The sequence below is a fragment of the Rhinolophus sinicus genome, chromosome 18 (assembly GCF_057876585.1).
Source record: "Rhinolophus sinicus isolate RSI-liver-muscle chromosome 18, RSI-T2T, whole genome shotgun sequence".
Taxonomy (NCBI): domain Eukaryota; kingdom Metazoa; phylum Chordata; class Mammalia; order Chiroptera; family Rhinolophidae; genus Rhinolophus; species Rhinolophus sinicus.
In genome coordinates, this window is record NC_142518.1 from 98089806 (window position 1) to 98112832 (window position 23027).

At 39.8% G+C, this 23027-nt stretch overlaps 1 protein-coding gene and 1 non-coding gene across 5 annotated transcripts; both read right to left on the reverse strand.

Moving 5' to 3' along the window:
• Positions 1 to 10253: 10253 nt before the first annotated feature.
• On the reverse strand, positions 10254 to 19303 carry RBMX (RNA binding motif protein X-linked). Of its 4 annotated transcripts, none has more exons than XM_019714680.2 (11): positions 19164 to 19303; positions 17528 to 17654; positions 17223 to 17329; positions 16521 to 16692; positions 15843 to 15995; positions 15469 to 15583; positions 15246 to 15371; positions 15077 to 15159; positions 13235 to 14436; positions 12266 to 12350; positions 10254 to 11512 (listed from the first exon to the last, which is right to left on the reverse strand). In XM_019714680.2, exons 2-9 carry the CDS (start codon positions 17634 to 17636, stop codon positions 14123 to 14125), a joined length of 1179 nt encoding a protein of 392 aa, XP_019570239.1. In that variant the 5' UTR covers positions 17637 to 17654; positions 19164 to 19303; the 3' UTR covers positions 10254 to 11512; positions 12266 to 12350; positions 13235 to 14122. The 4 variants fall into 4 exon arrangements, with proteins under 4 accessions (XP_019570239.1, XP_074179320.1, XP_019570238.1 ...); XM_074323219.1 differs by having other exon boundaries at positions 15246 to 15389; XM_019714679.3 differs by having other exon boundaries at positions 12266 to 14436.
• Positions 17405 to 17476, reverse strand: LOC141569782 (small nucleolar RNA SNORD61). The gene has a single exon (XR_012493578.1). It is a non-coding gene; the product is annotated as a small nucleolar RNA SNORD61 (small nucleolar RNA).
• Positions 19304 to 23027: the final 3724 nt, after the last annotated feature.

A 23027-nucleotide genomic window follows, 5' to 3' on the forward strand; every position in this document is an offset into this window, starting at 1 on the left:
TTTGAAAGAATTGATACATTCTAAGTTTTCAAATTTATCAGTACTGAGTTGTTCCTAGTATTCCTTTTTATCCTTTTAGTGTCATAGGATCTAGTTACATCCCGTTTGATTCTAGATATTGGTATTTATATCTCCTTTTTATCTTTGTCAATGTTGCTAGAGGCTTTTCAATTTATTGATTTTTTTTAGAACCACTTATTGTTCCACTGATTTCGTTATTGTTTTGTTTTCAATTTCAGTGATTTCTGTTATTTTTATTATTTCCTTCCTTCTGCTTTCTTTGGTTTTATTTTGCTTTTTGTTTTCTAGTTGCTTGAAGAAGGAACTTATTGATTTGAGACCTTTTCTCTTTTCTAATGTAAACAGTATTTAGTGTTATAAATTTTTCATTCATGGGATTGTAAATGGTGCAGTACTTTGAAAAATAATTTTGTATTAACTCACAATGGAAACAAGTTACCACAAGACCCAGCTGTTCCACCCTGAGGGTATACACCCAGGAGAATTGAAAACACATATTCACACAAAAAGTTTGCACAGGAATGTTCATAAGCAAAAAGGTGTAATCTACTCAAATGTCCATCAGTTGTTGAATGGATAAACAAAATGTTATATCCATACAATGGAATATTATTTGACAACAGAAGGAATGAAGTACAGATATATGCTACATTGATGAACCTTGTAAATATTAAGTGAAAGAAACCAATCACATAAAGATACATATTGTATGGTTTCATCTAAGTGCAAGTAAACGATAGACAAATCCATAGAAACACAAAGTAGATTAGTTTTCTAGGGCACAGTGGGCAGGGAGGAATGAAAAGTAACTGCAAATAGGTATGGGGTATCTTTTGGGGGTAATAAAAATGTTCTTAGTGGTGATGGTTGCACAACTCTGTGAATATACTAAAAACCACTGAATTGTATACTTTAAGAGCGAAACAAGTCAGACAGAAAAAGCAGAGAACCGTGTGATTTCACTGATATGTGGTATATAAACCAAAGGCAGCAAGGGAACAGGAAAAACAAATGGGAAAGAGAAACTCGTGGACACGGACAATAGTTTGGTGGTTGCCAGAGGGTAACAGGGGTGGGGGGTGGGGGGTGGGATATGAGGATGGGGGGGATCGAATATATGGTGATGGAAGGAGAACTGAATCTGGGTGAAGAACACACAATGGGATTTATAGATGATGTGATGCAGAATTGTACACCTGAAATCTATGTAATTTTACTGACAATTGTCACCGCAATAAATTTAATTTAAAAAAAAAAAAAAAAAAAGAGGGTAAAAAATTTCTCAATGAAGCTACTACATAAAAAAACAACATTTGCCTTCCAGCACTGCTTTAGATGAGTCTCACATTTTGGTATGTTGTATTTCCATTTTCATTCAATTCTATGTATTGCTAAAAATTTCCTTTGAGACTTTCTCTTTGATCCCTGGATTATTTAGCCATGCTCAAGTTTTATTTCCAAGTATTCATTGATTTTCCTGTTGTATTTTTGTTATTGATTTCTAGTTTGGTTCCATTAGTTAGAGAACATATTCTGTGTGGTAGGCAGACTAATGTCCCCCCACAAAGATGTCCACTTAGACTCCTCAGTAATAAAGGTTTAGGTGATACCACCAAGTAAAATACCACCATTAACTGCGGTAAAAGGAATATAAAATGGATTTTTTAGAATGACCACTACAAATACCAGTCATGGCCTTGTGACCAGTTACTATTGTATCATACTCATTTCCTCTTAATACTTCATATAGAATGTTTGGGGATAAATTTAACATTTTCAGTCCACATATTAAGAGAACATGGAGATAAGATCCCAGAGATTCTGCACTTGGAGTTGAATGCAATTATTCACAAAACTTTGGGTTGTCTTTCTTTGGGATGGACACAGAACAGTACATTTGGGGATATATGCAAAATAGTGTTAGGTAGAGACATTTTTGGAAGAGTAAATATGGGGAGAAAAGTGTATGCATTCATTCAACACATTTACTGAACTCTTACTGTGCCAGGTACTTTTTTTTTTTTTTATTAGTTTCAGGTGCACAAGACAAAGCAAAACTTAGACGTTTATCATTTATATCCCTCACACTGTGTGAACCCCCCTCCCCCCATCCACTATCCCTCTGTACGTTCCCCAAATTAATTTTCAAACCAGTGCCAGGTACTTTTTTAGGCTTGTGGATACATCAATCAACAGGTAAAGTTTCCTGATCTCATGAAGATTATATTCTAACAGGGGCAGACAAAACAAATAATGGGTATAATAAACAGGTAAATTACATAGTATGTAAGAAAGCATTAAGAGTTTTGGGCAGGGGGGACCAGAGTAGGAGTTTAGGCATGCTGGGCATGGTGTTAGATTGGATAGACAGATTGCAGTTTTCAAATAGCACAGTCAGAATAGGCCTCATTTAAGTGATATATGAGCAAAACAAAGACTTCAGGGAGGTGAGGGAGTGCTGAGGGTCACCTAAGGCTAAAATCAAGGTGTTGGTTGGGCTGGGCTCTTCATTGGAGGTTCTGGAGAGAAATCTGCATCCAAGCTCATTTGACCTGTTGGTAGAATTTAGTTCCTTTCCTTGCTGTCAGCCTGGGGCTGCTCTCAGCTTTGAGGCTACCCTTATTCCTGGACATGCAGCCCCTTCCATCTTCATGCAAGCAATGGCACATGAAATTCTTCTCATGCTCAAATCTCTCTGACTTCCTCTCCTGCTACCAGCCAGAGAAAAAAAATCTCATCTTTTAAAAAAACTCACGTGATTATATTGGGTCTTCCCAGATAATCTCCCTTTTGATTAATTCAAAGTTAACTGATTAGTAACCTTAATTATATCCGCAAAATCCCTTTTACCATGTAAGGTAACATAATCATGATTGTGACATATAACATTCATAGTCCTAGAGATTAGGGAAGGGAATTTGGAGGGTCATTTTGGCATCCTGCCTGTTTCCCCCAAAATTAGACCTAGCCGGACAATCAGCTCTAATGCGTCTTTTAGAGCAAAAATTAATATGACTCGATCTTACTATGACACGTATATAATAAATATTATATAAGACCGGACTCTAAGACCGAGCCTTATATTAATTTTTGCTCCAAAAGACGCATTAGAGCTGATTGTCCGGTTAGGTCTTATTTTCAGGAAAACACGGTATATGTACTCAAGAAATTAAATTTGCAATAAAAAATCTTCCCACAAAGAAAATTCAAGGCCCAGATGATTTCATTAGTGATTTCCATCAGACATTTAAGGAAAAGATAGTACCAATCCTAAGCACACCCTTTCAGGAAAGAGGGAACATTTCCTGATTCATTTTATGAGACCAGCATTATGCTTCATACCAGTTTACCATAATTTATTGCCTCAGCTCCAAATTCACTGTTTGTTTGCTCTGTGAAAATGAATCTGTGGCCTTTAAAGATTTTTCCTTTGCCAGCTGGCATATTGTTTCCCCTATACAACTATTCTCAATACTTCTGTCCACCAAATGTGTGGGGTTTTTTCCCATTGACCCATTCCCTGACAACTGGGTGGCCTGCAATTCTACCTACGTGGAGTTAGCATCAGATTCCACAAGGGCTTGGTCCCAACAAAACTGCCCCACTTAAAACGCCAATCACAACTCTGGGCCTCCTCTAAGTCTGACTGAGCTACTATAAATCAGGGCTTCCCACATGTCCTCAGGTTCAGTAATTTGCTAGAACAGCTCACAGAACTCCAGAAAAGTGCTTTACTCACTATTACCCATTTATTATAAAGAATACAAGTCAGGAACAGCCAAATCAGAGACGCATAGAGCAAGGTATGGGGAAGGGGCACAGAGCTTTCATACCTTCTCCAAGCATACCACCCTCCCAACAACCCCATGTGTTCACCAACTGGGAATTCTCCAAACCCTTTTGGTCAGGGTTTTTTATGAAGGCTTCATTACATGGGTATGATTAGCTCATTGGCCATTGATGATTAATTCAATCTCCACTCCTCTCCCCTCCGTGAGGTCAGGGGGGTAAAGCTACAAGTTCCAGTCCTCTCAGTCCGTGTTTGGTTACTCTGGCAACCAGCCTCCCCGCCCCACTCCACCCCTACCCCACCCTATCCTTAGGGACTTTATGAATAACAAGACATTATTTTCATCTTTATCCGTCTGGAGCTATTTCAAGAACTGGGGACAAAACCCAAATATTACAAAAGATGCTCCTTTCACCTTTATCACTCCAGAGCTGTTTCAGGAGCTGGGGATGAAGACCAAAATATGTTATTTCTTATTATCTCACAGTATCACTAAGTTTTGACAGTAAAGGGCATCAGAAACATTACAAGAAAGAGTTTTGCTTCCTGGTTCTGGTATGCTTGCTTGCTGGCTCTTGCACCATCTGTTTCTCCAGCTCTGGCTCCTGCAGTGGGGGTTGTCTCCAGCTTCAGGCCCCTACAGTGCTCACAGCCTCCAGTGCTTGGTTCCTGCAATGCGAAATGGACAGCAACTTCTCCAGAACCTCCCCACCCCCACCCCGGGGCAGTTTTATAGCTCAGTACCTCTGGTGAGACACCTTGTCAATAGCCTTCTCCAATATCCTGGAGGATAGATTTCTAGTAAGTTCTATGGGTGTGGCACCAGTGACTTCTCTACGATTTAACAGGCTACATCCTTGCCTCTCCAACAATGTCTAGATTTAAGCATTGGGGTGGGGCTCTTCCTTGGTTCCTCTACCACAACCCTGGGTTGGGGGTGTCTTCCTTGAGTACTCCACCTTGGCTCCTTATATTCTTAAGGGCTCTCTTACTTCTAAGTAATCCCTCATTATTCCTATCCATGTTAATCTCCTTATATCAAACCTTCCCTGTTCAAACTACTATGTGGTTTCTCTCTCCTAATTGGACCCAAATACTGAACTGACCTTGAGATAGACCTTGAAGAATAGCAACTACAGACAGACCCACAAAAACAGCATTTGAGTATGAGCTCAGGGCTCCTTGCAAATGGGAAATGGGATGACTGTAGTCCATGGCATGCAGGGACAAGACGTGAATCAATACGTGCCAACTGAAACATGTGCTTAGGAAGTCCAAGTGGCTGCTGTACTTAACCACTGTACTAGCAATGCCAATAAAAACTGGTGCTGGGTGGATTCTGGTGTTCACTTGAGTCCCTACAAAGAAAACAAGTACAAGCTCAAGTCCACTCTCAGCTCCTCATGGTCTGAGAATGAAAGAGCTTCCATGACAACCCTTAAAAAAGAACTCTTAAAAACAAAAAACAAAAAACTTTGTAAGTTGCAGACATGATATTCCTGAAAACTGTACAGGAAGGATGCTGAATTACAGTGACAGTTGAATTCAGTCTCAAGTTTCTCATGTGAAAGGGTGCTGACAAGGAATGGGACCCTAAAACTTGGAATGGAGACATGTTTGGATCCAGATGAAACTGACAATCTTGAACCCTTAAGTCATTCTGAATCTCCCTTACCAGTTGAAGAAGCTTTTCCTGCAGTATCTGTAGAAACAAGCCTTCCTCTGCTTAAAAATCCCATGATAACCTCACTCGGGGCAGATACCTTGAAAGAGAATGCTATTTTTCTTACTATCCATCACAACCACCTCCAACTCTCACTAGACCCATAATTAGGGTCAAATCTCAGCATGCTCCAGGTGGCCAGGTAATGCACTACAACCAAAGAAGAGCTTACACACCCACCAAACTGGGAGAGTGGATGGGCAGATGATCTGGGTTGTACCTTCGAATACTATGCTATACTTCGAAGCAATGAACTAGATGTACATTTTGCAACATGGGCAAATCTTCGAAACATGGTGATGAGAAGTTAGAATGACATATAATACAACATACTATTTAAGTAATTAAAAATACATGCATAAAACATCAATATACATTCAATAACACAAACAGAAGGATATACATTAAATGCATTAGAATGGTTACCACTGTGGGGGGGCAGGGGAATGGGAATAAAAAGTAAAAATAAAATGAGACGGGCCCTGTGTGGACTAATCACAATAATGTACTACAAAATTGAGGAATGACTCAGGAGAAAAAGGAAGAACCTTGGCTTGCAGTAGGGACTTGAAGTCCTTGACAAGATGTTGATCTAACATAAGGTGCTGGCTCCCTCTCCCAAATCCAGCCCTGAAGCTGACACAAGAGGAAAATTGACAGATGACATCTACTATTTATGCAGCATTTACCATGTGCCAGGCACTATTAACTCATTTAATCTTCCTAGCCGATGCTATTAAATATTATCATTCCCATTTTACAGATGAGAAAACAAGTAGAGAGGCTAAGTAACTTGCCTAAAGTCACACAGCTGGTAATATTGCAGCTAAAATTTGAACTCAGTCTCTAATACCTAGAGAGACTGGAGGGCGAGTCTGGGATGGAGGTCACAGGAGAGTGGCCTGAAATGAAAGAGAGGCACCAGGGACACCGATGCCAGAGGAGAAATTTCTAATCGCACCTTTTTATTTTTTCCCCCAACATTGCTCTGGGAAGTTTATCCTCTACCTCATCACCATGGCAAGACAGAACAGCAGTTCCCAGCCAGCTGCAGGTGGGATACATTAAGGCAGCACTGGAGCGGGGAGCACATTACAGGGGCAGGTACACAGGCTGAGTCACCTCCTACTACACACATATACTGAAACCCCAACCCTGCATCTTCAGCTAGTCCAAGGTGTGTGATCGGACAATACGGTGAGTTTAAATGGAAAAAAAAAATTATTAAAGGCACATTGCCATTAATCCCCCTCAAAATACTCCCCCTCGCTTCGAACACTTATCCCACCATTCTTGCCCCTTTCTAAGCAGTTCTGTAAGCCTTTTCTTGAATGTCTTTAGTTGTGCTGTCTGCCTACCTCCATATCCTGAATCATTTTGACTTTGGGGAAGAGCCAGATGTCGCATGGTGCCAGAGCCGGTGAACAAGCTGGGTGAGATGAGTACACACCATAATATTTTTGACAGAAATTGCCGTATATCAGAAGCCATGTGTGACACAGAGAATCGTCGTGATGGAAGATGATTTACAGCACACTTGAAAACACATCTTCTCTAAACCTTAGCTCACACCCAGGTGACTGCACCTAACAAGTTGAAACTTGTCACATTGTTACTAAGGTTCAACGCGCAGCTTTCCACATTGAAGATCCCTGCCTGTCCATTAGATGGCACTCGGCAGCAGCATTCACTATTTTTTTAATTAAATCTCATAAATACAACCTAGACCCTCAACAGAGGAATCTGGCCAACATTTTACTCGAGCCATCTCACTAGCCCAAGAGGAAAAACCTAAAGACCTTGGCATCAGGAGTTCCCCAACAATCCCGTTAACCTCAAAGTCAAAAAGCCCTCAGAGCATATGTTAATTCCCTACTCTTATAATCATGAACACAAAACCAAAAATTTCCACTCATTTCAGGAAAGCCTCTAACACGGAAGATGGAGCTTGAAGTAGAGCAAAAAACAGCACCAATAATTTCAAGGAGGAGGGAGAAACACCCCAGAGTAAAAGAAAACTTTAAAAAAATTACTATCTTTAGAGAGCTTTCTGTAAAGTTACAGTAATATAGACACATTAATAATGAAACAATACAGTAATGGACCTAGATATATATATGGTTCTTAGGGATAGATACTGAGGTAACTCAGCAAAGTCTTTTCATCAAGACCCTAGAAATGGATATTCCATTTTTAAAAATGTTTAAACTCCTCCCACACCATAAAAAATAATTCAACATGGATTATAGACTTAAGTTCAAACGATCAGATCTGTAGAGGGAAAAAATCTTCATAACCTCAAAGTAGGCAGTTTCAATAGATCACTGGAAGCAATAACCATAAAATTTTTGATCAGGTTAATTGCTTAAGAAAAATAAAAAATAGGCAAGACAGACTAGGAGAAAATATTCAACACACAGAAAACATACAACACATGTATCTGACAAAAGACTTGTATCTATAAAGGATTTTTGTAAGATTTAAAGGGTGATCCAATTTTTGAAATGGACAAAAGACTTAACAGTTTTGTGAAAGATATACTGATGGCTATAACATGAGAAACTGCTCAACATGAAATGCAATGACATACTAGATTGGATCCTGGAACAGCAAGATGACAGTGATGGAAAATTTGTGGAATTTCAATGAAGTCTGGAGTTTAGTTAACAGTAATGCACCCCAGTTATGTAAGATATTAAAATTAGGGCAAACTGGGTAAAGGGATATATAGCAACTCTATGCAATTTTTGCAACTTTTCTGTAATTTAAAATCATCCTAATTTTTCTTAAAGGGTGCGCAGAATTAGTCAGTAGGGAAATGCAAATTAAAATCAAAATGGAGGGGCGGCCAGTAAGCTCAGTTGGTTAGATCTCGATGCTCTTAACAAGGTTCTTAACAAGGTTGCCGGTTCAATCCCTACATGGGCCACTGTGAGCTGCACCCCCCCCACACAACTAGATTGAAACAACTAGTTGACTTGGAGCTGATGGGTCCTGGAATAAACACATAAAATAAGTGGAAAAGTTTAATTTTTTAAAAAAAAATCACAGTGGAAAGACAAATAACCTATGGTTTCACTTATATGTGGAATCTAAAAAAAGACTGAGAAACAATGATCAAACTGATGGTTGCCAGAGGGGAGGGGGTGGGGATGGGTGAAAGGTGAAGGGGAAGTCATTTAATACTCTGACAAGTAATACTGATGACAGATGGTTACTAGACTTTGTGATCATTAGGTATATAACAATTGAATCATTGTACACCTAAATTAGGTTGGTGCAAATGTAATTGTGATTTAAAAGGTTAAATATTGCAAAAACTGCAATTGCTTTTGCACCAACCTAATATGTCAACTATACTTATATATCCTCTACCCTATCAATTCTACTCCAAGATATTTATCCAAAAGAAAGTATGTCCAAGACTAATACAACACTATTCATAAACATTATTCATAATTGCCCCAAACTGGAAACAGCCCAGGTGTCCATTAGAACAGATACTCCACACACCATAAACTACACACTGGAACTCTACTCTGCAACACAAAAACGAACCACATGCAACTACATGGCTACATCTCAAAAACATGCTGAAAGCAGCTAGACACAAAAAGCATTCATGTAGGATTCAATTTATATTAATATGCAAAAATATCCTAGTGACAGATACCAGGTCAACATTGCTTCTCTGGGGGTGGGAAATGAGCTTTTGACTGCGATGAAGTTTCTGGAACAAGTGGCTATGGTGCTTAGGTTATTTACAGAATGGTAATTTTTTTTTCTGCCATCCTAATACTCAGGTAATTCTTTCCAGGTGTGAAGTTCTGTTCTACTGGATATATAACCCAAATGCAACAGTTTTAGGCACTTAATTAATTAAATATATACATGAAATTAATGTATATATAGGGACCCACAAAATGGAGGCTGCCCCAGTAGCTTGGCCCATGTCACAAACCTAAGTCCAAGTCAACCTGCATTTACAGCCAACACCTGTTAAGGAAACCTAACACACCAATCACTTGTCCAACTTGGCTTCCACTAGCTCACTTTACCCTAGATAACTGAACCTGCAGCCAATCATGCTTGTGTTGCGCCTTCTAACACTCTATACATCTTGGGAACAGTGCTCCACTGCTTGTGAGGCACTATACTCCCCAAATCCATGGTTTTCCCTGGGATAAAGGACACATATTACTTTATTCTTTTGGCACTGACTGCAAACAAACGTTAGGAGACTGATGTATGTAGAATTGTAGAGAGCCAAGAAACATAGGTGCCAGTACAGAAGCACGTTAGTCACGTGCTGGTTTAACAGTAATGCTGAAGGACTTAGTCCAAAGTGGTTCACTGCCAAACTGAGTTAACTGACCAGTTTTTCCTGAGTTAAGCAAAATACAGTAAAAGCATTACAGCACATCTTTGGTCTAGTTCAGCTTCTACTCTTCTAGTATTATTGCTCCCATTTAATTTCAGGGTAAGGATTAAACCATCCACATGACCTTGATGCTTACCTGCAGCCCAGTCCACATAGGAGGCCTAATCACAGCAAGAGGCCCCCTCAGTGACTATGATCCCTGGTAACTGGCGCAAGTGCCAACAGTGCATCATGAAAACTACAGTTGTGTGCGAAGGGGACAAGGGAAAATCATACTTAAAAGTCTAAATAAAGTCCTTATTGCAAAAAAGTAAAAAAGAACCCAAGGCCACAAAAAATGCATGTTCCGTTTTATTAAGTTTCAAATACAAAACATTCCAAAAGAGAAAAGTGATCTATAATACCTATGCTCTCTATATTCGACTAAACAAGAAAAACACTCTATCATTATTTCTTTTACAACCAGTATATAAAGTCAGAAGAATCAAGACCAATTATTTTCCAATGAGAGCAGAAGTAAGTCTACTGGGTCAGTAATCTATTTGCCAAAAAGCTGTCTGGTCATTTAAGTGTACTACTTAATTTGAATTCAGAATTTATATTTACTATGATTAATCTCAATGTTCCATACCATCTTCACTACATCTAAATAAAATCTCAAGAGCCAAAAGAAGCATAAACCCAAGTAATATAGGTTATAGGATTGAGGAAAACATCTATGTAAGTGCAATAGCTGGTTTAAACTTGGTGAATACCCTCACTGTGATTCAAGAGCATACTAAATGAGGGTTATATTTTTTGGATTATTTTCCACAATGGCGAATGTTGGACATGATAGTACTGATATTTACTATGCAAAAATTCTCAAATTGAGTTGGTTCTTCTAGATCCAACAACTCAAAAACCTTGTTTCCTTTGAGAACAGTAGCTTTTATACTATCATATCTAGTCTCTAATGTAATCAAGTAGTGTCTTCATTTGTTTCCAAGACAGGAGGTGGGGGTAAAGTAGGCTTACAAAACAAGTTAAAAAAAAGGCCAAGTGGCCCAATTTTGTGTCCTTTTCAAAGTGTGCTTCAGATAATTTTAGCCATGTTTCCAGTCACTTAGTTTCCAGATATCATTCCTCCCTTTAGTTTTTTTTATAGGACTAAATCCCACTTCTGGAAAAAGTAACAGTAAGTGTTTCACTTGCTGAAAATCAGACACTTTACTGGATAACAAGTTGCCACTTATGCCTTTCATTTTTCCAATTCAACTTTGAGTCATAATTAGGAAGTTCTAAATTAGAGTTGTCCCTATAACTTTAGCTCAACAAGATCAAAGCCAAAGCTATAAAAATCTACATAAAGAACCAGGAGAACTTCCTGACTACCTCCACTTACCAATTTCCTTAATTGCTCCCCTTTCTCCATCTGGTCAATTACTTAAGTAACTACCACTCCTTAGTTGAGTGCTAACCAACACTGATTGCCTTCCTCAGACCCACAGGAACCCTTGAAGGCAAAAATCTATTGCCTGCACCAAACCAATTCTGACGAGTACTGTTTATGCAACTGTTGTGCCTTATCCACCATCAGCATTCTTCTGCTTCAACTCTGTAAAATGAAAAGCACGTGATCAGGTCACAAGATCTTGTTTTAAGCTGAAAATTCCTCCTCCCTTACCTATTCTTTAAAAGGCACTTTGTTGCTTTAACTAGCAAAGCCTCCCTTATCTATTCTTTAAATACATACTTTGTTGCTTTAACTAGCGAAGTATTTGCTCTAAATTGCTATGGTCTAAAAAGTAACCATAAATATCCATTACAATTCCTATAAACCTCACTTTGATAATATCAATACTATGTAACTATAATGTACCAATAAAATTGATACTGAAACTGGGAACTTAACAGCTCCATCTATTCCCCCTTTTAGTGGATTTGTACTGTGGCTCTGCAAAGGATCAGGCACTGATAAGAGGGTGTTTCTTACAAGATGCACAGGAGCAAGTTTGAACCTCATACAAAGGAAGTTTGCTTAAGTGTCAAAACATGAACTGTATATAGCTCCAGTCAATAACTGCTTATAAAGAGGTAGTACTAGAAAGCTTTATTCATTCCAATGTAGCTAAGAGTACTGCATGACTGAGCCACCAATGGAAAAACACCTGTTTAAAATAACCACCCTACATTCAAATGAATAAATAAATATAGCAGGTGTCACACATTACAGCCCTTCACTTCAGCCTCAGAATGCACGACTTAGGTTATCCCCCATTTACAGTAGTAACTTGCCAATTTCCCAGTCATGCAAAGTGGCAAAACTGTAGTACTTAAACCTGTAAAGGCCACTGCTTTCAAAACTTACCTTAGCATTTGATTTCTCTTGCTGCCAGCTTTATCTAGTGTGAATAAATCAGCACTCCATGACCTTAATGACCAAAATCCTCAACCTGTAAAAATTAAATAGGTAACTAGTTATCTCCCTTAAGGAAATTCTTCAAAACTTGCCTATAACTTACTGCCCTCTTTTCCAGAAAGAAAAGGCAAGTTCAGACTTGCAGCTTAACGTATTTCATGTTCTACTACGTCTCTTAAGTGGTGGAAGATTCACACTGGCTTGGGATGGACTGGAATGGCTTAAATGGTTAAGTTCCATGGCTTATGGATTCTCATTCTGTTCCAATGGTGCACTGCCATGTTAAATCCATAAGTTGAACGGACAAAACTTATTTGAAGGAATAAGTGCAGTATAAGGATTTTTAGTTGGAGGTCTTCAAGTTTACTATATTCAAGAGCATGTTTTTCAACTTCGTGGCTGGACCTGGGTCATGCTGCCTCAGGTTTTGCTTTTTTAAAGACCACTTGCAATAGATTTTCTCCAGTGTAGTTTCATAGAACTAAAAACAAGTCAGGCATCCAACTAAATGTCAAGTTTGCAATGGCTTACAGGGGTAGAGATGGGGACCCCAGACTTAAGCCATTTCCTACATTGACTAAAAGACTAATTTGAAAAATGTTAAAATATATGAAGCATGTTTAAAGGTCTTCATCAAAAAGATTAAAAAAAAAGTTACCCCCTCCCAAGCCCCAGATGGCTATTGGTAAACAGCTGTATTAAGGCCTTTAAGTGTCATACATGCTTAAAAAAAAAAAAAAATCCAAGTGTTGAATTTGGAGGACTTCTAATACGCTATAGAACACTTTGCTTTTCCAAAGGTTTTTTCTTAATCTAGAAAGCATTTCCACTGCCATCAGGTACAGTGTTTCACTGTACTATGAGGAAGGTAAGTGTTCAATTTCGACTTAGACGGAAAAACTAGTTTGCTTTGCTTACCATCTTTGCGGTTTCACAGGCATTTGATGCTTTAAATCTGATGTGGAATGCTGATAGATTCACTTTTTAGAAGTCATAAGCCTTTGAGAAGTTGGAGATAACTTCATTGCTTATCTATTTTCTCCTTTGCAATCAAGCTGTTCCTTAAAAGTGAGACACTACAGAGTTGCAAAAATTTGAAACAGTAAGAGCAAGCATCGTTTGCAGCTTCATGGTTGGTTTTGGCCAAACGTTTTATTTAGTATTCTGTAGTTGCTTAACACACACTTAAATGGTCTTATTGGGGGAGGGGGAAAGGGGAGGTTCTTGTAGATTCCCAAGGAAATGTCAGAAAGGCAAAATATGGCCAGCACTATCCATTTGTTTTGGGTTTACTGGGTGAATAGCACTTTCCTTACATAAGCACCTGATCTCAGGTTTTTCATACTGAGAACATTTGAGATTTCAGTTTGAAGACTGGTATCCTAAGAGTAGTATACCCCCAACCACCCCCTAATAGCTATCTTGTTTGTATAGGCAGAGGGATTCATCTCCATTTAGATGGCTAGGTGTTTGTGGAAGATCTTAGAATGGCTTGCCTCATTTACTGGGAAAAATCAGAAAGTGGCCTTTAGGGACACTTTACTTGGAAAATTACAACACTAGTACACAAGTCAAGTCTTAACACATGTAACATTTGCTTGTTGAAAGCAATGTCATAAAATCAAATAGATTAAACATGTTTTCACGCTTTTCCTCACATGAACATAAAAATTATGGAAGGGGAACTTAACAGGAAATTTAAAAAAAGGTAACAATTTTCTTTTAGTAGTCCTTGGGTAGTTATGACAGAATAGGTTCCTTTTTGTTTCTTTCTTTGAACAGGGATTTTGGTCCAAAGTTTTGTTTTTAATATCTGCTTCTGCCTCCCCCTCTATCAGATCGGCTTCCTCCACGGCCACCACCCCTTGGTGCTCCGCGGCTTGAACTGCTGTAGGAATCACGTGGAGGAGGGTACCCCCCCCTTTCCATAGAAGGGGGAAGCCCTCTGTCTTGTCTGCCAACCCGATCACGACCACTTGAGTAGAGATCACTTCGGCTGCTTGAGTAACTGTCTCGACTTCCACCATATCCGTCACGTGAGCTGCTGTAATCATCATAGCGACTGCTTCCACCATAAGATGGCGGGGGCCCTCGTGTAGGTGGAGCACTACGTGAGTTACCTGCAGGGTCAATGGTCAGGTAATATGGCAACACTATAAATTGTATATATACAACATTTAAATCTGAATTTACAGAATTCTTGTATTAAACGTTTACTTTCTCAACTGGGAGGTTTTAAACTCTGCCATTGCTGGCCATTAACAGGGATTTGCTCATCTGCTGAGATATGGAAATGGATGGGTTTTAATGTTTGTTTGAAAAGACTGAAGACGGTGTATTTCAAGAGGATATTCCAGACAGCTTGTTATTTTATAGTAGACACTCAGCCACTTTCCAGTGATAAGTTGCAATTTTGAACTGTAGACTTTCCTTCATATTGGAATGGTAAACATTTGATGTTGTTAATAAAATTTTTTTTAAATTGTATTTTCACTGTTGGGGGAAAACACATAAGGCTGCCAATTTAAGCAAGCAAAATCCCCTCCAAAGCAAGCAAACAGCCTCAAAAAGAAAAAAAAAAAAAACTTAGAAAAAAAACAAAAGCCCCTCACAAAACTAGGAAAAGCCCAGCTCATAGTTACCCCCTCAAAAGCAAGCAAACATCCCTTTAAAAGCAAGCACCACACAGCCTAATAAACTGGCTCATGAACCTAAAAACTCAAGCTGGTGCTATTCAAAGACCCTCAGCCAGTATCTTACCATAACTGTCATATGAATCCCTGTAGGAACCTCCACTTGGATGATCTGAATAGTCACGATCACGACCATAGCCATCTCTATCACTGAATTAAAGAAAAAAACTTATAAGCCCCAGGGCATCAACTTTTTACAGCATTTTACAGCAAGCTTTGGCAGCAAAGTCATTTACCTATAGCCTCTTGATGGATAGTCATCACGTGAACTGGAATGACCATAATCACGGTAAGTATAATCTCTTGGTGGTGGTGCATAATCTCTTGTATCACGAGAACTTGGGTAATCTCTGCTTGAATAGCTACAAAAACAAAAGTAACTTGGTTTACACTTTTGATGAGCTCTCCCCTTCAATCCTGATTATTAATGAGACAAAAGCTACTACATTTCTCTGTTACCTGTCTTTCGTAGAATATCCATCATCTCTTGGGGACAAATAAACATCTCTACGAGAAGGCAAGGGCTCCCTTCGAGGTGGGCCTCCATAACTATCTCTTCCACGTGACACAGGAGCTTAAGGAAAACAATCATTTTTAAAATATACCCAAAGTGAGAAGTTAAAATGTGAATTTAGAATCAGGCAATGAATAGTGATCAACAAAATACAAAAGTATGTAAAATTTCCTATTCACACCTAAATTCTTTTCAGTGCTCATTAACTGCATGTACATAGATCACCTGGAGTCCTTAAGTCAGTGTCAAGCAATTTTTAGGATTCACCTCTCAATCGTTTGTGTTATGGTGGTAGGATTGTTATAAGTGGAACATTTACCTCTTCCTCCCATTCCACTGCTGCTGCGAACTGGTCCTGAAGGAGCAGATCTTTTAGGGGGAGGACCCCCACTTCGGGGTGGTGGTCCTCTTTTTACTGGAAGTGGTCCCCTGGAAGAACTCATGTTAAAATTCATGGAATAGCCACCATCATCTATATTAGAACAGACAAGAAAAACATGTTAATACAAGAAATCAAGAAAAGGCTATAAAAGTTCTTTGCTTGATCAAGACTATGACCATTTCTGTTTAGTTGGAGAATCTTGCTTTAGTTTTCACTTATGTAATAAGACTGAGCACAAGAAAGTCTATATAGGCTACTAAAATAAAACTAAAGGGTAGTCTTAAAGTTACTTCAAAGAAAAATATAAATTGTTTCAAGTTCATATGCTCAAACTCTTATGCCTATCAAAAATTTTCTGCAAGTGTTTTTCTCCTACAGAGTGAACTACCTGGATAAGGAATAGTATATTATCCATCATTTAAAAACACTGTATGTAATTTAACTTAGGATGCCTTTTATGTTTTCCTTCTAAGTCATTATCACTTTGGTAGATGAGCCAATGTTCTCAATTTCAAAATCTGTGGCCTTTAAGCAAAGACTTATCCAAAGCACACATTGGTGTAGGTTTGTAGTTCCTAACTTATATACCAAGCCTAAGGTAGACCCAGTCATTACCCATATGCCCTCCACGTGAGGGAGGTCCCCTGGTTCCTCCACTTCCTCCTCTTCCGCCTCTAAGGCCTCTTGGAGGGCCTCTGCTTCTTGGAGGTGGAGGCGGTCCACGTCTACCACTCTCAAACGATGGCTTAGTGGCTTGTTCTACCTTGATGGCTTTCCCATCTAAGGACTAAATAATATTTTTAAAGGTTAATTACATCAACATTTAAAAAGAACTCGCGGATCCACTCTGACACTAATATCCTTCAAAATAGTTACAAATTTTGCTCACCAATGTAAGAAAAACGCTACAAATACTCAGTATTACTCTTCCATTTACGTAAAATTCTTAGGTTTTTAAGAATGATTTGAACAAACAGAAGATGGATCCACTGCACTGCTGGTTTTTAATATTTAAAACAAGGCCAGACAGTTATCAACTTATCAAAACTAATAACCAAAGAGAAAATACAAATTATTAAATCAGTTTATGGATCCCAGATTAAAGTATAGCATCATATAGTATTTTGAATTGACTCTTAATAAGAGTATATAATCTATAATTGTGCTATGAAATTTGGTTATAAAATTACAAAGGGCCATGATCACTGGATCCTGGAAAGGTATACACTCAAAACAAAATTCCAGAGCTTCTCTAGACCAGACATTGTGCTATTTTGTGCACTAGCAAACACTGTATCTTTGTGAAAAAAATCTCACCTTTCCATTCATGTCTCTGGCTGCATCCTTAGCATCTGCTGGGCTTTCAAAGGTGACAAAAGCAAATCCTCTTGATTTGTTGGTTTCACGATCTTTCATTAAGAGTACTAAAAAGCAGTTTTCAGGGAGAAAAGTGTTACTCTAAGTTCAAACGAAATACCTAAAGTGAATCTTTAAAAAGAAAGCTCAGAACTTCTTAGAGGACAAAATATATTATCACTTCAAATGATCAATGCAATGAAACTCATCATAGCTTACATTTTAATTACAAAAATAGCCCTGCATATACTTTAAGATACACTCACCTTCCACTATTCGTCCATATTTGCCAAATACTGCTTCAAGGGCTTTCTCATTTGTTTCTGTATTGAGGCCACCAATGAAGAGCTTTCCTGGGCGATCTGCTTCGACCATTTTTCCCCCGGTGAGAGTCTGTTAAAATATGTAGTATTAACTCCCTGGAAAAAGTTCAACTTTATCGGACACACGTATTTATTGGGGTACATAGTTCTTGTTTTATTGAAACCATTATTCCTTAATAACTAAGGACACCAAAAGCGATCTTTTCTAAACCTCAGCAGGAAACCCAAATTAAGTAGTTAAGCCATAACGCAATTTACATCAAACTGGTTAAAATGTCCAACTTAACTTACTTATGGCCTCTACCCCAATCCATATCTTGGCAGTTTTAATCAAGTAACCACTACTCAACATTTGAAAAAGTTTTAGTTTTAATCCTAGATTTGTAGCCTTTTAAGGATACAATTACATCCTAATTACCCTAATGGTTTTTTAGAGACTATGGACTCATTCAAGGTCACAGACCAGACACAGGTCCTTAACACCAAGCCTTCTTCCAAGAACTCTGCCTTTCCTCATAAGGATTCCCTAGTAAATCTAATAAAAAATTGAAAGTTTGAGCCAACTTATGCCTCCTTCCCTTCTTCACCAGCCCCGGCCCCGCCGAAAAGGCCGTCAATACCACTTCATATTAAATAACGGAACGTGAAAAACGTGCACTGTAACGCTCAACGCTCTATGACTGCAGCAGAACTCAATTAAAATGTCATTAAAAACCGCGTGGAGGGGCCGGCCCGGTGGCTCAGACGGTTTGAGCTCCGTGTAACACCGAAGGCTGCCGGTTCAATTCCCACATGGGCCAGTGGGCTCTCAACCACAAGGTTGCCGGTTAGACTCCCGCAAGGGATGGTGGGCTGCGCCCCCTTGCAACTAACAGCAACTGAACCTGGAGCTGAACTTCGCCCTCCACAACTACGATTGAAAGGACAACTTGACTTGGAAAAAGCCCTGGAAGTACACACTGTTCCCCAATAAAGTCCCCTTCCCCTTCACCAATAAAATCTAAAAAAACAAACAAACAAAAAAAACACACACCACAAAACAAACAAACAACAAAAAAAACAACCCAGAAAAACCCCAAAAAACAAAAACAAAACAAAAAAACAAAAAACAAAACAAAAAAAAAACCGCGTGGAAAACACAAAATGGCGACAGTTGGACTCAACCCAGAACAACCGACACCGTCAGGGGAGTAACTTTTACCATCAGCAGTGGCTTAGGAAAGAAATTCAAAGGGCTTCCTCGCCAAAGCCGCCAATTAACAAGGTCCCCGCGTAAAAGTGCACGTGCCCATCCGTACCGCCAGCCCAATGCAGGTACCGGTGGCGCGGTCTCTCCTCGTCCCGCTTCAGCCCCGACCTCCGCCACCACCCCCGCAGACGACAGCCAAACTTTTGAGAGACATTTAACGAAAGGGACCCCAACATCTGTTTCCCTCCGACACTCTCAGCTTTATCTAAATAGGTCGGCACCTTTGGGTTCTTAAAATGGCGCCCAGCACCCCCATCTCCAGGGAGATAATCCCAAATTCTAACGTGGCAAGAGTATCCGAAAAACGGGCTAAAGAAAGGATACACGTACCGGAGAGGTGAAGATGGTTTCAAGCTCCAACGAGCTCGTGGGCAGGGTCTTCTCAGCAGTTCAGCACGAGGGAGGTCCACTGGCTCAGAAGACGGAAGAGAAAAGCTGCTAGCACTACTGCGCAACGAGGGCGAACAAAGGAGACAGCAAACTTTATACTGCCCGGGAACGAGGCTGAAGGACCCGGATGGAAATTGAGCTTAATTTGAAACGCAAAGGGAGGGGGGACCAGTTCCCAGTCTCTCCATTGGCTGCCTTCTCTGTCATTCACTTTTCACTTCTCCTCTTTTCTGAGCCCTCAGTTTTCTGGCCGGCGCCCGTTTCTAAACGCTTTCCCAGCCCCCATCTGTGCTCCACAAACGCGCGTTTTTGCTTTCCGCTGAAATGGTTCACGGTCTGCCTTTAATAAAGAACTGAAATTTATCGCGTGTTCAAGTGAGCCGAGTACGGTGCTAAACTTTACACCCTTTGACTCGTTTAATTCTCAAAACAGCGTGATAAGGGTAGATACTCCTATTATGCCAATTTTGCAGAAAATGGAAAACAAAGAAGTTTCGATATTAATAAAACATATTTTCCTAAACTATCTTTAACAAGAATTTTTAGTGAATGGGTGAAATTCTGATAAATGGATGTCAGGTGGGGGAAAAAACATACCAATCGTCAGTTCCTTCATATAGAACAATTACTGAACACCTAAACGGCAGGCTCTGTCCGGGCTTGGTCGTGAGCATACAACCCAGAACAAGCGAGACAAGGACAAGGCGCTTCATGGGTAAACCTGCCAAATTTAGCAAATAAAAACACAGGATGCCCAGTTAAGTTTGAAGTTCAGATAATTTTTTCAGTGTAAGTATGCCCCAATCATCATACCAAAAAAAAAAAAAACTTATTCATTGTTTATCTGAAATTCAAATTTAACCGGACATTCTGTATTTTAGCTGCCAATCCTATGTATAGGCGGATTAAAAAATTTAAAAATGTCTAATTTCTTTAAAAACAAAGAAAAAATAAATACAATTAAATAAAACAATTGCACGTTGTGATTAGTGACGGAGAAGGTAAACTAGGTGCTTTGATGGACAATATTTAGAAGACAAAATTTAATTTAGACATCAGGGAAGGTCTATCTGAAGAGGTGACTTTGGAGATCAGGTCTGACGGGAGAAGAAACCAGCCATGGGAAAGCTGGGGGGAGAGCTTCTCAGGAAAAGAAGAGAGCACCAAACACAAAGTGGGGTAAAGAGCTTGGATGTATCAAGGGACAGAAAAAGATCCAGGGTGACAGGAATTCAAGGGGCATAAAAAGAGGGAACCAAGGTAAGCAGAACCTTCAAACCCATTAAGAGATTGCAAGGGTTAAGTGTGGAAAAAGGGACACCAATGGGGGCCATGTGAACAGACCAGGAGAGAGGATGGTGACTTGAATCAGGGTTGTGGCAGTGGGCATGGGGAGGAAGGAACAATTGCTAGGTGTACATGGCAGGTAACATTGACAGGATTTGCTAATGAATCAGATGGGAAAGGACCAGAGTGGAATTGAGGAAATGGGAAGTCATTATGAATGACTCTAAGTATCTGGCATTAGTAGATGATGGCCATCTATCAAATTGGCTGCAGAGGAGTGAGTTTGAGATGTTAGGGGTAGGGAAATCTGATGCTCAGAGCAGAGATCAGAGCTAAATTGTCGCTTTAGAAATGGTAGTAAAGGGGCTGGCCTGGTGGCTCAGGCGGTTGGAGCTCTATGCTCCTAACACTGCCGGTTCGATTCCCACATGGGCCAGTGAGCTACACCCTCCACAACTAGAATGAAGTCGATGAGCTGCCATTCAGCTCCCGGGTGGCCAGATGGCTCAGTTGGTTGGAGCAGGGGCTCTCAACCACAAGGTTGCCGGTTCGACTCCCGCAAGGGATGGTGGGCTGTACCCCCTGCAAGTAACAACGGCAACTGACCTGGAGCTGAGCTGTGCCCTCCACAACTAAGATTGAAAGGACAACTTGACTTGGAAAAGTTCCAGAAGTATACATTGTTCCCCAATAAAGTCCTGCCCCCCTCCCCCAATAAGAAATGGTAGTAAAAACACACCAGGATGAATGAGATCACAAGAAAGAGAATGCAATGCAATAAGAAGGCCCAAGATCATACAATATGAACTAAAAAATATACATGGAGGGAAAATAACCAGAAGGAAATAATGCTAAAGTATTACCTGTTTATCTTGGGAAGATAAAATGTATGGAGAATGTATGGACAATTGTTATTTGTTTTTTTTTTTCTTCTTCACACTTACAATTACTCTGTCCATGGTGAATTATGTTATATGCCAGGCAGATGGTAGTAAATGATACTCAGGTCATGGATAAAAACCCCAAGGGGCTTTGGAACCAGCTCTGAATTATTAACATCGATTGAGGGAATAGTACTTAGTAAGGCAAGAATATTTGTTCTTGGTTTTCTGTTTTGTTTTGTTTTGGTTTTTTCCCCGCCAAATAATGACAAGTAAAGCAAAAGTCTTGCCTTCAGAATAAGTTATATAAAGATTGGCTCTGGTAATAGGTGGAAATTGGCCAGGTTAGCAAAAACCACTTAAATGCCAGGCTCAGCTGGTAGAATCTGCACCCCCAGGCAAAACCAGGAGAAGTCCCTCCACTGGGCTAGCTGGCACTTGATCTCAGATCCAGACCCAAGGACTGCAGGACCTTCCCTAAGCTCAGAGTCTAAGCCAGACCTTCCCCAGTCTAGGGCAGAACAAGGCTGACTCAATAGATGTCTCTGCTCCCTTGGTCTTAAGGAGAAAATGAGCATCACTGTAGACCAGATCATTCTGGTCTTTGCAGTTAGTGCCTAGGAATGTGAGGGAAGGAGGAGTAGAGTGCTTTAGACTAGGGGACAGCATTTCCGAGGACCAGGAGAGCAAGGGAGCAGTATGGCTAGTCGAGGAAATTGTAGGAGAGGATCTTTGTGGCTATAGTGCAGTCAGGACAGAGAGGACAAAGGAAGAAGCTGCAGAGAGAGGCAGAGGGCCTACTGATTACATCAAATGGCAATGCAGAGAGGAGCCTTTTAAAGAGGTGGAGCAAGGTAATCAGATTTTATCTTAAAGAGATTATGGTGGCTGCATTCTGGAGACGGTATTGGGGGAGGGAGGGCAAGAAGCAGGGTATAGCTGATGTAAACCAGGAGAGGGGACATGGGCCAGCTGAGTGTAAGGGACTGGCCAACCAGCAGTCAGATAAGCAGGTCTCATACTGCCCAAAATTAATCTCTGAATTCCACCCTTCCTCCTTATGGATCGTCTAGATTTTTCTCTTTACTTCTTTCTTTGAATTATCATTAAATATAGTTCTATTTTCTCACTATAATTTTTCACTTAACACATTGTTTATCTTCAGATGCCATCTCAATGATTAACTGATAGACTGAGTCAAGCAATATTACTTTGCCAGTAGGTATCCTTGGAGTATAATCAGTGCTTAGTAAATGTTGGCTAAATGACTTGTAAGATCTTTTTACCTTCCATGATACTTAATATGAGATGGGTTCATAGTAAATTAAATATTGAATACTGGTGGTCTTGTCTTTAATTCCAATTTCCTTGCAAAGGGCTGACATTTTAAAAAATAAAATAAAAAACAAACAAAAACAATCCATCGTTTCAAAAGCTTCAACCAGTTGAATGATTAAGAAATAATATTTAGGAGTGGCCGGATGAATTGGTAAATTAGAGCATGAGCTCTTAACAACAGGGTTGCTGGTTCGATTCCCACATGGGCCAGTGAATTGCGCCCTCCACAACTAGACTGAAGACAAAGAATTGCCGCTGAGCTGCCAGTGGGGCAGCCAGATGGCTCAGTTGGTTAGAA